The sequence below is a fragment of the Cnephaeus nilssonii genome (genome assembly GCF_951640355.1).
Source record: "Cnephaeus nilssonii genome assembly, chromosome: 2".
Taxonomy (NCBI): Eukaryota; Metazoa; Chordata; class Mammalia; order Chiroptera; family Vespertilionidae; genus Cnephaeus; species Cnephaeus nilssonii.
The window spans coordinates 78,119,076-78,134,970 of NC_137073.1; the positions used below are offsets into that span (position 1 = coordinate 78,119,076).

A 15,895-nucleotide genomic window follows, 5' to 3' on the forward strand; every position below is an offset into this window, starting at 1 on the left:
GAACTGTTCATGTATTAGTCACATGACTATATATGTTTGTCAAAATGTATAGAATTGCACATTAAAGAGGGTGAAAGGTATTGTGTTTATATTATTCCTTAATTTTTTTTTTAAATGAGGAACAAATACCTAGCCACCACTTGTTATATTTTTCATTCTTTTACCTCTGGCACATAAGGTGTAAGCACATTGTCTCCATTCGAGTCCTTTTCCAGGGGCTCTCCAATAGAACTCTCACTAAGACCCCTACCCAAACCAAGTGTGTGGGAGCTTGTCTCAGAGGAAACAACTGGAGCAAATGGCAATATCTGAACTTCTTGAGATCCCTGTGCTTGGTCTTCCTTTCTGAAAGAGAAATTAGTATGTATTAGAGTTTCAGTATATATTTGAAATCAAGCAGACAACCACAGCATGTTTAGAGCTAGGTACATCAAATTCATCTATTTTAATGTTTTTTAAACTTTTATATTATATTAATACAACAGAAACTGGATGTGTTTTTAAATTAAATTCTTACAGCCAAAGCTTAAGGATACAGTTGAAACATAATAGAAACCAATCTCTCCTCTTTACCTTTCCTTTAGGCTTGCTTCCTGCAAAATACTGGTCTCTTCAATAGCATGGTCATGTGCCAATCTGCTCTGCTCCTTATTCTCTGCTATTGTTTCTGATTCAAGGTTTTTATCTTCTAATCCTGTTGCTTTAGGAGCATTTTTCTCCGTTTCTTAAATAAAAAACATTTAAGATATAATCCAAAATAGTACAGCTAAAATCTCCATATTAGAAACATATTTTCTCTTCAAAGACAGATCACTATATAGTGGACTCTTTCAAACATCTCTTAATCCAAAAAGCAAGTTTATTATTATTTATTTTTTAATGTATTTTTATTGATTTCAGAGAGATGAAGGGGGAGGGAGAGAGAGATAGAACATCAGTGATGAGAGAGAATCACTGATCGGTTGCCTCCTGCACAACCTCTCCTGGGAATCGAGCCAGCAATCTAGGCATATGCCCCGACTAGGAATTGAACAGTGACCTCCTGGTTCACAGGTTCATGCTCAACCACTGAGCCACGCCTGCCAAGCCAAAAAGCCAGTTTATTCACAGGGCACATATTTCACTCCTGACTACCACAAAAACTGCATCCCCATTTAGTGGTAATAGCAGTATAATTAGAAATCCACCAACAAAAGAAGTTTAGAGGTGGATATACATGAGGTCTGGTTAGTTCCACCTTGGGAAAAGTACTGGGAAGGAGCTGTTCTACAAAGAATAATGTTACAAAGGGAAAGAAAATGACTTCTATATAGGAAAGATAACTTGAGCCAGCATGAGAGTGCTTCTGGGTACTGCTCAGACCAGAGTAAGTAACAGGCATTGCTGGCTGAAAGAGAAAACCCAGAAATCAAGAATCCCAAAACAGAAATGATAATGTTAACTATCCAGACCTTCTACACACAACATACAGGGTTTAACACAATCTCGGTAAATTTATCAACACCACTAAGTCATACATTTTTAAAAGTGCAGAATAGTGTACTGTATGCATATATTTTTATTCTTCCTGAAAGAAATATACATACGTATGTATATATGAATGTATGGGCATACACACACTCTCATTAGATGCTTATGTGTACAAAATCTTTCTGGAAGTCTATAATAAAAATGGTGAAAAGTAGTTTACCACTAGAAGTGGGATTAGAGGTCTGGGAACCTAAAGAGGAGGGAGTTTTTAAAATCGTATGCCTTTTGGGCACTGTCTTATTTTCTGCCACATGCATGTATACCTTTCTAAGAAATGTGTGCTTGAACATTCATGTACACACACACACATTCACACACAGAAAAAAGTATATATGAAGAGAAAGTTTGATCAAGTAAATATAGTAAAATGGTATTAACTATTGAAACCAACTGGTGGATTTATAGGTATTTATTTTATAGCTCCTTCTACTTTTTGTACATTTGAAATTAATAGTAAGTTAAAATAACTTTAACAACTGAATACTCCATTTGAAATGTTATGTAATTTCTTGTGTCAAAGTAATTTTTGCAAGGGAACAATAAAATTTACCTCTTTGAATTTCCACTTCTCCTTTGGTTACAAGCAAATTGGGAACTTCCTGGTGAGCACCAAATCTGTTGGTCCCTAAAATCTTCTTAAGATTTGGCTTAGGCTTAGCAAATCTCCTTCTCATTCTCAAATTACTGGTCACCTCAGAAGTTGTATTCCTAGAAAAAGAGGGGGAAAAGAGAGAAATCCATCAATGTGTAAGAATTCTCTCTCACATTGATACATTCTGTCTAGCACTGATACAGATATGTGCTACCTTCTAAGGAGCCACATTGTCTGAAGTTTCATTTCTTAATGCTAAAATTACGTGGTAGTAACTTTTCTAAAGGTCTTGAGAAGGGAAGAGATTCTGGACCATATTTGTAAAACAGAGACTAAAACTATTTACATAAAACTATTTCATTAAAGCTTTAAAGGCACGCTTATTGCAGTAATTTTAATATGCAAAACATCAAACTAAAATCACAATCAGCAAATTATTACTTTAAAGGATAAGGAATCAGTACTGCCTACTTTACCATTTATACAAGTATTATTTAAATCTATTAACTAAATTGATGGTTTAAATATATTTATTAATAGGATACTGTAATTTATTTTTGGTAAAACTCAAAAGAAATAATAATTTAATAAAGCAAAATAAACCTGGTTGATCTAGCATTTTCCTTTACTTTCTCCTTTAAACCAATTTCTTCTTTAGTACTTTGTTCCTCCAATTCAATCTTGTTTTCTTCTAATGATGAAAGAGGTATACTATTGACAGGTGAAGAAAGCTCCTGACATTCATAAACAATTTTGTCACTGACATTATCTGGGTTAAAAGGAATATGGCTTTTATCCTTTGAATGAACACCAGGAAGTACACATATTCCTATTGCAGAAAAAAATAGAAAATACAAATAGATGTCAAAATAAATCCTTCAATATTCAGCAATTGCAAAATTCTATACTGTTTTTAAAGTTTGCTCTTTTGGGCTCTAAAATTAAATTTATGATCCCATTCTTCATGCCAAATATTTTACCTATTCTAAGCTTAATAATTCTTATAGACTGAAGTATTTGGGTTATTATAAGTAAAAATGAATCTTTTTGTTACTTTCAATAACTATATAACCTCATAAAAATTAAGAAAATCACCTTTATTTACAATTTTTCAAAACCTGTATTTTATGTCTTAGAGATTTGTGACAGGCTCCAAAGCAATACTATGCAATTAAGAATCAAGCCTGAAAAAAAAAAAAAAAAGAGAATGAAGCCCATTCTGGCCAGGAGGCTCAATTGATTGGAGCATCATCTAGTACACCAAAAGGTCACAGGTTTAATTCCCGGTCAGGGCACATACCAAGGTTGTGGGTTCAATCCTTGGTATGGGAGGCAACTGATGGATGTATCTCTCACAATGATGTTTCTCCTTTACCTTCTCCATCCCCCTCTCTCTAAAATCAATAAAAACATATCCTCAAGTGAGGATTAAAACAAAAAAAGATAAACCATGATTCTGTTCATCTCATACAATCTACGGTTTACACATCTTTAAAAGAAACATTTCTGTATCTGCATGACATTCATAGAGTAAAATACTTAGTCAAGACCATTGCTTCTCTGTAAGGTCAGCCTAAAATATTAAAAATCTGGGTTGACATATAATTTGGCTCAGTCCAAACTAATAGAACATTCTAAACCAAATAATCTCAATGATGGCTACTGCTCTGTCATACTGTATTCGAATGTCACGTAACTGTCAAACTACCTAAAGAAGCAGCTCCTTTGCTAAAGAAACATGTATAAAGTAATCAGTGATCAATAAGTGCAGTTAACCAATGATGTTTATGATAACAAAGGTAACTGAGCACGTACTATGTGCTGGGGATACAGCACTGAACAACTATTCCACAAATACAAATTACTCTTAATAAACCAAGTGCAGCCCTAATCGGTTTGGCTCAGTGGATAGAGCGTCGGCCTGCGGACTCAAGGGTCCCAGATTCGATTCCGGTCAAGGGCATGTAGCTTGGTTGTGGGCACATCCCCAGTAGGGAGTGTGCAGGAGGCAGCTGATCGGTGTTTCTCTCTCATCGATGTTTCTAACTCTCTATCCCTCTCCCTTCCTCTCTGTAAAAAAAATCAATAAAATATATTTAAAAAAACAAACAAACAAACAAACAAACAAATAAATCAATCAAGTGCACTATCTTGAAATGGTGGCCACTACATCTAAAGGGGCAGTTAAATGGATCATTGCATACATATTATCTTTTCGGAAAAAACAACGAAGTGGTGCCAACTTCAAATGTAACAGGCAGGTATTCACTTATTATACAAATGTGGGTATAATTTCTTAAAAGTTTCTTTTTTTGAGGACTTATTTTTCATTCTTACCATCACTCTGCTCTGCACTGATCTCTGACTGCAACACTAGATCTCCCATTGTAAGTAAAGTAATGGCAGCTTCAGTGCTTCCGTCGTTGGTATCTTGTGAGAAAATATACCAACATTAAAACAGAAGAATGAATCTGGAAATTTGTTTGTTTACTCAGAAAAAGTTTTTAAATTCAGGTGTTTATCCTCTAGTAACAAGTTTCAATATCCTCTATACCACTAATCCCTTACTAGGGTAATGTTTTCATCAATTTACTATAAGTAAAGAAATCATCAACTGTTGGCTTTTACTCACTGCAAATGCCTCCCTCCCATTAAGTAACTTAGTATCTTCAAAAAAATGCATTTATACAAATCAGAGAAAAAAATACTTCTTTACTAAACATTTAACTCAACTCATTTTCTACAGTAACATTCCAAGAATTCACATTTCTCCTAGAGATAACACATTCAAAAGCTGAATCATTTTTGTTCAATTCTCCAGCAAAATTACTCATTTACGAACTACCACCACTACTATATCACTGTGCTAGTGTTAACCCAAGTAGTTTTTAACAGTTTCCTATTAACAGTTACCTGTTTCATCTTGGGTATGTTCACCTGTGGTCATTTCCTAAAAGAGAAAAAGTAATATCTTATGTAGTTTCCCAAATTATTTGTTCTATATCTCAAAAAACACTATGTTGTACAGATCTATCTGTGCTTTAAATTGCAATGGAGTGGGAACTGGTTTCCCCTCCCCCCCTTAATTATAACTATTCATAAAATTTCATAAACAAAAACAGAAATAAAAAGCCAAGTTCTTTTGTCTGTTGCTCCTTATTTTACCTTTTCTTAGTATATGTACAAATTTTAATTATGATTATATTGAAATCTGCATCTACCATTCTTACTTTAGTTCTTCACTTTATAATCCTTCAGCTTTAGTCATAGCTGGCATAGTTTTGACTCAATGGAAACCATGGCCTGAAAAATATCACAATTTTTTTATACTACTAAGAAGTTATAGGACTGATGTCCAGCATGACCGCATAAGGAGCTCTGCTGACCCTCTCCCCATTGAAAATGGTGAAATTTATTTAAAAGCAACCATTAAGGCCTCTGGAAATGATCCTAAGAGCATAGAATGAAAGATCATCTACTCATGAAAACTTAATAACAAAGGGAAGAGTTGGTGGTATTTGAACAAAGATTGCTCTCTTTCTCCTTCTCCCCAGCTCAGCAGACAGAGACTCTACCTCCAACTGCTGCAGCCAAGAAAACAGGGCCCTTTCTCCCTGCAGGACCCAGCTAGAGGGCTTTCTTTCTAAGAGGGGCAGGTGTAAGATTCATAACAGGTAATAGACCAGTATCTAATATGAATATGGACACAAAAACCCTCAGTGAAATACAAGCAAACAGAATTCAGCAATATATAAAAATTACACATCATGAACAAGTAGGATTTATCCCAGGGTGGAATGTTTTGTTTAACATCCAAAATTCAATCAGTATAATACATCATATCAATACAATAAAAAACAAATATCACATGATCATTTCAATAGATGCAGAAAAAGCATATTATAAATTCTAACACCCTTTCATGATAAAATACTCACACAAACTAGAAATAGAATTTCTTTAATTTTATAAAGGACATCTATGAAAAACACCATAGCTAACATCAAACTTAATGGTGAAAGATTAAATGTTTTCTGCTAAGACCAGGAAAGAGACAAGAATGTCCACTCTTGTCACCTGTAGTCAACATTGTATTGGAGGTTCCAGCCAGGGCAATTCGGCAAGCAAAAGAAATAAAGGACAGCCAGATTGGCAAGTATTGTAAATTGAATTGTGTCCCCCAGAAAGATGTTCAAGTCCTAACCCTCAGTACTGTGAATATGACCTTATCTGGGACACACAGTCTTTGTAGAGGTAATCAAGTTAAAATGAGGTCCAACAGGATTAGGGTTGGCCCTAATCCAATATGACTGCTGTCCTATAAGAGGAGAAGAAACACAGACACACATACAGAGAGAAAGCCATGGCAATGAAGGCAAAGTTTGGAATTGTGCTGCTATGAGCCAAGCAATGACAAGGACCGCAACAACTGCCATAAGTAAGAGAATGGCCTGGGATGGCTTCTCCCTCAGAGCCTCCTGAAGGAGCCATCACTGACCTTGATTCATGCTACAATAATGAACCTTGAAAACATTATGCTAAATGAAGCCAGACACAAAATCCATATGAGTCCATTTACATGCAATGTCCAGAATACACAGATCTATAGTGACAGAAAGTAGATTGGTTGGCTAGACCTGGGAAGGATGGAAAGCAGTGGGGAGCAACTGCTAATGGGTATGGGGTTTCTTTTTGAAGTGATGAAAATGTTCTAAAATTAACTGTGATGATGTTTGCACATAACTGTATACTAAAAGTCATTGAATTGTACACTTTAAATGGGTGAACTGTATGGTGTGCGGATTGTGTCTTAATAAAGAAGTTTTTTAAAAGTTTGTAATTTCAAGTCTTCATTTTCAAAATTAAGATAAATTCTAACCAAATAAGAAAGAATACCAAGCAAAATGCAATTAAATATATTCAAAATAATTTATATTTGGTATAGATTTAATGCAACGTAAGATTATGAGAATATTAAGAGCTATCCCCACATACATACACAAAGATCACTGCTCTTCAGGTCAAATACAAAACCTATGGATTATTCATTAATTTCTACTATTCACACAGCTCCCTACATGACAAAAATTAGTGAACTGCTTGTAAACCTAAAGTATTCAAAATAAACTTCCAGTCTTTTTTTTAAAAAGTTACAAAGTAGAAGTGAGCCAGTTGGGCTGTGTAGGCTTGGGAAACAAGTTTATAGAAGCCAAAGAAGGGCCCCTGGAGCTCCAGAGAGAGAAAAGCAAAGTAATACACCTATAGAACGAAGGGAGGGATGGGGAAAGGCGCGGCTGTGCTCCCCAGAGAGAGAGCACCAAGCTTCCAGTCTTTTGAAAGTAAACAAAGAATTAAACACAAAACATTAAAATGGATGCTTACAACTGACAATACATTCAAATTTTCTTCCTTTTTCATTTCCTGAGTGGTCACATCTGTGTTTGAGAGCTGATGTTCATCAACAGTTATGAATCCGATATCTGGGACATTCACGGTTATTTCAAGCTGTCAAAATGAAAAGTCTTATTACTTCATATTGGCATACTATACACAGACAAACAAATAAAATAAAATGGTAAACTGAAAAAATAATCCAGATTCATACACAATTATAAAACTGAAGAATAGTCATTTTTACACTGATTTGACATCAACTTGGCAAAAGTAAAACATGTAAGGCTTTTGAGGGGCCTGAGAGTCTTATAACCAGTAAGCAACTTTTCCAAGGCTAATCTTCCTAGTACCTAGCATTTAATTTTCCATTATCCCCACTTTGTCCCTACTTTCACATAATTAATCTCATCAGTCTGTTAGCATTTATAGTGCTTCCTAAAAATTAGAGGGCTGCAGCTGAATGAGACAAGTTTAGTCCCAGCCCTCAAGGAACTCACAATCTAAGAAAAACAGATATATAATCAACTAACTATACACTGTCTTAAGTACTATAATAGAGATCAGTTGAAAGCTCTTAAATATATACTAGAGGCCTGGTGCATGAATTCGTGCACCAGTGGGGTCCCTCGGCCTGGCCTGCGGGATCGGTCCAAAACCGGCTCCCCGAGGGGTCCCGGATTGCAAGAGGGTGCAGGCCAGGCTGAGGAACCCCACCAGTGCACAACTGGGGCCAGGGAGAGACGTGGGAGGTTGGTCAGCTGGAGAGGGACCGCGGGAGGGCTCCAAGGCATGTCCAGCCCATCTCACCCAGTCCCAATCGGCCGGACCCCAGCAGCAAGCTAACCTACACCAGTCTGAGTGTCTGCCCCCTGGTGGTCAGTGAACATCCTAGTGAGTGGTTGAGCGACCTTAGCATATCATTAGCATATTATGCTTTGATTGGTTGAACAGCCGACTGGTCAACTGGACACTTAGCATATTAGGTTTTTATTATATAGAATATTACCCTCTCCTGCAACCCAAAACCTGTATCATTCTTGATAGCCATGTCAATGGCTATGTAAAATAATGGGTTCACTCACATTTACCCTTCATTTAGCAGTGTTACTTAGTCCTAGACTACATTTAAGACAGTGTGGCTCTTATTCCCTTAATAACAGAAAGAAGAGTATAAAAGACTGTGTGATTCAGTAGGAACTGAATACAGAGTCAAGTATGAAAATCTGCCTTCAAGACATATTACAGTAACACCTGTGTGTTCTGTTTTGTTTTCTCAGAAGCAAACATTAGAGAAAAATCTATGCTAATGTCCTACAGGCCTGGGATGATAAAAAAGTTAAAGTGATTTGAAAAGACAAAACATTTTCTGAAAAGTTGCATGAAAATGGGAATATTCCAGATAACTGAGAGTTGGTTCTTTGAACACCATCCAGTGTCAAAGTTTTAATTTTTAACAGCTTCACTGAGATATAATTTACACAACATAAAATACACCCATTTAAAGTGTGTGTGTGTGTGTGTGTGTATAACCCTATATAATAAAAGCCTAATATGCAAATTGTCCCCTCGACCAGGAGGTTGACTGGGAGTTTGACCAGAGGGTGGGCTGGCAGTGGCAGGCAGCCAGGGGAAGGGAGGCACCCCGGCCAGCAGCTGGCAGCCACTAGGGACCCTATCCATGCATGAATTTCGTGCACTGGGCCTCTAGTATAATATGTTTCTTGGATTATGCACAAATATGTACACCCATCACCAATCACTTTAGAACACTTTTATTGCTTCAAAAAAGAAACCCAGACCTTCATCCCTAAGAAACCAGTAATCTACTTCTGCCTCTATAGATTTTCTTATTTTGGACATTTCATATGAATAGAATAATATGTGATTTTTTATTTTTATTTTTTTTGGTAACTGGCTTCTTTCGCTTAGCACGTCTTCAAGGTTTCACGATTCATACTGTAGTATATATCAATACTTTATATTCCTTTATGATTTAATAATATGCCATTGTATTTCAATGCTTTTTAAGGAAACATTTTCTAACATAAAAACAATTTCCCTGCCTTAGTAATCTTGCCATAAGGAATAAAATTTTAACTTTCTTTCCTCAATTATTATGATTAATGCTATTTAAGAAGGTATTCTATAGTAATACAGGGATAAATCTTGGAACCTGATTTTCAGAAATTTCTGACATTAGTTTTGACTAGCAATTTGCCTGTCACCCAAAGAAATCTGTAAAATATAAAACATATAGCTAATTAAATTCACATGCAGTGCTAAAACAGCTCTCCTTGCACAAAATTAACCTTCCTTTTGCATTTTCTTAGTTTCAACTAAAGCTTAAATTCACTATCTTTACTTTGAACTTTTAGTTACAAGAAACAACTTGAATTTGCATCATTTTTGTTTACCTTCAACCATTCTAACTCAATAGCTTTATAACACTTAGCGTGTTAGTAACAGTGAGGAAAGATGGTTTGGGCCCTAGCTGGTTTGGCCCAGTGGATAGAGCATCGGCCTGCAGACTGAAGGGTCCCAAGTTCGATTCTGGTCAAGGGCACATGCCCGGGTTGCAGGCTCGATCTCCAGTAGGGGGTGTGCCGGAGGCAGATGATCAATGATTCTCATTAAAAAAATTTTTTATTGATTTCAGAGAGAAAGAAAGAGGGAGAGAGAGATGGAAACATCAAGGATGAGAGAGAATCACTGATTTGCTGCCACCTGGAGATCGAGTCCGCAACCCGGGCATGTGCCCTGACTGGGAATTGAATCATGACCTCCTGATTCATAGGTAGATGCTCAACCACTGAGCCACGCTGGCTGGGCTCTCTCTCATCATTGATGTTTCTATTTTTCTCTCCCTCTGCCTTCCCCCTCTGAAATCAATAAAAATAAAAAATAAAAAGTTGGTTTGGACCACCATCCATAAATGTAAATTTATAGATTCAGTAATCCATTAATTCTGGGTAACTTAACATTATTTGAATTGTTTTATGTATCCTACTTCTTTTATTATTACCATCAATACCATCTCAGCTCACTTCTGATTCTGTTTCAAATGACTCAGTAACTATCATGAGTACTTACTACAAAACTGATTGATATATGCTACTCTATAAGCCACGTAAATCATTGAAAATTGAGGCAAAACAGAAAACTTTGAAGTTACAAAGTTGAAATACTAGACCTAGAGGCAAAGGAGTAAGGAGCTTTTATAATAAAGTAAGTTGAAGTAGTATGTTCCTCCATCTCACATCCATTAGGATGGCAAGTATCCAAAAAAAAGAAAGAAAGAAAATAACAAGTGTTGGTGAGGATGTGAAGAAATTAGAGCCTTTGTACACCATGTACAATGATGCAGCTGCTATGGAAAACAGTATGGTGGTTGCTAAAAAAAAAAAGAAAAATGGGCCTTGGCCAGTATGGCTCAGTTGTTTGAGCATCGTCCCATGCACCATGAGGTTGCCGGTTCGATTCCAAGTCAGGGCATATGCCCGGGTTGTGGGTTCCATCCCCAGTGATGGGTACGTAGGAGGCAGCCTATCGATGTTTCTCTCACCGGTATTTCTATATTTCTCTTTCTCTCTCTCTCTCTCTCTCTCTTTCCCCCCCCCCTCGCCCCCCTCCCTCGCCCTTCCTCTCTACCTCTCTCTCTAAAATCAATAAAAACATATTTTTTTAAAAATCAGTGAAACTTAACATTTAAAAAAATTAAAATAAATTTAAAATTTACCATATGATCCAGCAATTCCACTTCTAGGTATATTCCCCCCAAAAATTAAAAGCAGGTGTTAGAAGAGATATTTGTACACCCATGTTCATAGCAGCATTCTTTATATTATCCAAAAGGTGGCAGTAAACCAAACGTGCACTGACAGATGAATAAACAAAATGTGGAATGGAGTATTATTCATCCTTTAAAAAGGAGGACATTCTGGCACATGATCAAACATAGATGAACCTTGAAAACATGATGCTAAGTGAAACAAACTACTAACAAAAATGACTAATACTGTACAAGAAATACTACACAAGGTACCTAAAGTCATAGAGACAAAAATGGAATGGTGGTAAGCACAACCTAAAGGGGAGATGGTACTGGGGAATTATTGTTTGATACGTACAGAGCTTTCGTTTTGCAAGATAAAAATGTTCTGGGGATAGATGGTGATGATGGTATAGCACAATGAAATGAATATACTTAATGCCACTGCACTATACTCAAAAATGGTTAACATGGTAAATTTTATGTTATGTGTATTTTACTACATTTAAGAGTATATAGAAATATGTCTCTTCTACCTTGTCTACTAATCAGAACTCAGCCTAAGCCTATAAAAATTATATTTGGTAGAGGTAATTTAGAGAATGAACTCTACAAATCCTAATATTCACTAAGAGCAGAAAAAATGACCCACTAAGAGAAAAATACAAGTAAGACAAAGTCCCAAGCACTCAAAAAAGAAACTACCTCTTCCATCGTTTCCTCAATATGAGTAGAAACAGGTTCAGGAGATCTGAGACCAACAGGTACAAACACTGGAGCTTTGTTTATTTCTTCTGGAGCAAGATGATAGCTTTCTTCTTCATAGGCAGATTCAAAATCTTCCACATCATCTTCGTCCTCTTCCTGGGAAGCCCTAAGAGTCACCAGCATGGCCTTGGGAGCTCTAGGTTCCTTCTTTGAAGTCTTACTCCGAATTCGTTTTGATCCACGCCCTTTGTTGACAGTTGGTTTGATCTTTCGATGCATTCTCCTTTCAGTATGATCCATCTCATATCCGGAGGCAGAAGAGATAGCTGTTCTTTGATTGAGAGCAATTTTAGAGTAATTTGATTCTTTCAACAGTTGTGAATGGCTGGAGGTTTAATCAAAATAACAACATAGTCACTGCACACACAGGATAATTTTAATGAAAACCAAACTTTTAGATTGAAATCCCAACTCAAGCCTTAAAATGAAAATTCCCACCACTCATTCTGTCAAAAACTTATACTGTGAAAAGAAGAAACTTACTATTAGTTTCTCATTCAGAGTTATCTGAATATAAAAACATAAAAAATACAATTCTTAAAAAATAAATAAAATAAAAGCTTAGTTATCTACCCACAAATTTTTCATAATAAGTTTTATTTCTGGGCCATTTCCCCCCTTGCTATATAAGTGGAGATAAAACACAAGATTGGAAATTATCAGAGGAAATAGGAATGACAGTCAATGGGCCAATAAATACAAAATAGGTGGTTAAAAAGTGATACTGGTTCTTCCTATTGGGTAAACAGATTAGGATAAAAGAAAAAAAGAGAATGCAAAAAATCCATCAAAACAATGTTGTTTTTAAGAACTTAGTTCCCTTCCACTTTTCTTGAAAATGATGGAAGAAGGGTACCCTTCACCTATGTTTGTGCCCCTATTTGAATTAGCACTCTAATTATTTAGGTACTGCATACTACTCTTTGGTCAGGCTTCTTCATACCTACCATACTCAATACCCAGAGATTTTAAATGTAGGATAAAGAAAATCTTCCTAAAAAGATCCAAAGAAAGTAAATGTTCAGTAAATAAAATCAAAAGGGAAGAGAAATAAACCTGTCGATAAAAAACCATCTATACTTCTGTTAACAAGACATCTCTTACTCTATTAATAAATTAAGGTAGGACATCCATAAAGAATAAGTTTTTATTTTTTCTGCTGAAAGTAGTTATGTAAAATTTTACCTTGCTAATTTACTGAGATGCTGCTCTTCAACAACTGGAGACACAGAATTATCCCCTACAGTTTTCTGTCCAACACTTCCTGATGGTCCAACTTCTGATTGAAGATCTTTCTTGGCCAAACCAGCCTCTTCGGAACCTACACAATCTTTTCTTGCTGAAACCTCCAGAGAGGTCAGAAGCTCAGCTTTTTCCTTTAATTTAAGAAGAAACCGCTAATATTACCACAAAAACAATCTCTATGGCAATTTGATTTGGTAGTTTGACCTAGAGTTCCAAACTTGCTTACACACACACACACACACACACACACACACACACACACACACACACACCATGACTGGTTTCTAAGTTTTTATAATATTAGAATGCCACTCAATTTTCATGAAAATAATGACAATAAAAATTAAATATTTGTAATGTTCTTCTTCATGATCCTGACAAAATACAACCCACTGATAAAAATTATGTATTTTCAAACTTACTTTTTGAAGGAACTGGGTGTCAGAATCTCCTTGCTGCAGCAAATTATCTTCTTCTGGCTTCCAGGCCTCACCCAGATCTGCTCTGTCTTTTTCTATAAGTCTTTCCTCTTTCTTATCATGTGCTCTTCCCAAATTTGGCTCAGGGTTTTGGAACTGCCTTCTTATCAATTGTGCTGGACTAGAAACATAAGTTTTATGTTCATTTATAGAAAGAAGTACAAATCATCTTGAAGAACAAAAATCAGAATTCTTTTTTAATGTACCAGTTGTTAAACAATTTTTTACACAAACCAATCCTATGTTCAAAGGACTATATGTAAATTGGCTATGCTGATATGAAAGGAAGAACATAAAAGCTTTTACAGTATAACATCCATTTTCTGTATAGCCTGGGAAACAGTTTTACAATAATATTAATCTTTGTTACTTTCATTGATTCTGGTTTGTGGTTTCATTCTACTTTAACTAATTTTCAGAGTAATAACTAGAAAAAAAATTCTAGTAGTTGAAGATGGGTTTCATAATGGCACTTTAAACAAATGCTTCAACTGGGCTCTGAACAAATGAGCAAATGTACAGTGGTCACAACAAGCATAGATGGTCCTACTGGTTCACGAGCAGGCTTGAAAGCTAGAGTCTCTTTTCCTTCCACATGCCTATCAGTTATAGAAAAAGTCAGTGTCATAAGACTCTCAATAAAAACCATTTTATCTGCCAAAACATAGAAAGATAAGATTTAAACATTTAATAGAGTAGCCATAGCCTCCAAGGCAACACAAGTATTTGAAGAAGCAGATTTAAAATATTCTAGTTCATGCCCTAGCCGGTTTGGCTCAGTGGGTAGAGAGTCAGCCTTTGGACTGAAGGGTCCCCAGTTCGATTCCGGCCAAGGGCACATGCCTGGGTTGCGGGCTCGATCCCCAGTGTGGGGTGTGCAGGAGGCAGCCCATCAAAGATTTCTCTCATCACTGATGTTTCTATCTCTTTTCCACTCCCTTCCTCTCTGAAATCAATAAAAATATATTTTAAAAAAGCAAAAAGCAATTTAAAAAAAAAATTCTAGTTCATGCCCTAGCCGGTTTGGCTCAGTGGATACAGCGTCTGCCTGCGGACTGAAGGGTCCCAGGTTCAATTCCAGTCAGGGCACATGCCCAGGTTGCGGGCTTGATCCCCAGTGGGGATCAATAAAAATATATTTAAAAAATATTCTAGTTCATAATTATTACTTTATACTTTCATAAAATTTTCAAGATATGAAGTTATATAAAATTAATTATGTAAAAACCCAACCTTTATCTTTGGAAAGTTTAATGCTTTCTGATTTAAAGGCACACTCACCTCATCTTTTTATCTAAAACATTAATTTTGTTAATATGAAGGTTTTCTAGAAGAGCCATGTGACTCTGATTTTCATACATTCTTCCTTCAGAAACTTTGGAGGATATAACTTCAATTTCATTTCCAATTTGACAATTTGGCTGAAATGACAAAACCATACTTGTGTATTTTTTTAAAACAACAGAATATACCTGCTAAAGTATTTTGAACATTAAGAAAGGCATTTAGTTTTTTAAAATGAAGACTCAAACTGGATATGTTCATGATTTGCTGCCCAAAACATAATCACCTAATTTAGAAAGTTTAAGAGATTTTTGCAGTAATATGTTTAAATGATGCTTTTAAAAGTACATAACCATCTGTTATGAACCCCCCCAAAAGAAGTTTAATATTGTTGTTTTTAAAGAATCAGAAGGTTCAAATAAAAATTACAATCACTTTAAATCTAGATTTTTACTATAACAGACAGAGAAAAGGACAGAAAAACAAGAACTGTTGAAATGGACATTACATTACTAAGATTTGCTTCTAATATCACAAGAGCCATCAGTAAGAGATGGTTTAACTATCATTCAAAAGAGCAGAATGTTTATGCAGCAGTTAAAAATAATGTATCGCTGTATTCTTGACAGAGAAAGTCGGTTAATATATTAAAATAAGTCGTCACAAAATAACATGCATGTAATCATTTTAGTATTTAAATTTACATATGTATCCACATATGCATGCATGGGGATACATCTGGTAATTTACAACAATAGTTTTTCAATGGTAATCTCATGGTGGTCAGATTTGGGGTAGTTATTATTTTGTATTGATTGAAGATTTCACAATGAA

General features: G+C 35.7%; 1 protein-coding gene across 1 annotated transcript in view; it reads right to left on the bottom strand.

The window, feature by feature from the left end:
• BDP1 (BDP1 general transcription factor IIIB subunit) overlaps window positions 1-15,895 on the bottom strand; it is a 95,069-nt gene that overhangs the window by 16,306 nt on the left and 62,868 nt on the right. The window contains 11 exon segments of the mRNA XM_079788025.1: window positions 165-345; window positions 574-724; window positions 2,081-2,238; window positions 2,726-2,951; window positions 4,460-4,552; window positions 5,036-5,072; window positions 7,505-7,627; window positions 11,991-12,378; window positions 13,239-13,429; window positions 13,721-13,898; window positions 15,059-15,198. Coding sequence (XP_079644151.1) covers window positions 165-345; window positions 574-724; window positions 2,081-2,238; window positions 2,726-2,951; window positions 4,460-4,552; window positions 5,036-5,072; window positions 7,505-7,627; window positions 11,991-12,378; window positions 13,239-13,429; window positions 13,721-13,898; window positions 15,059-15,198 — 1,866 coding nt within the window.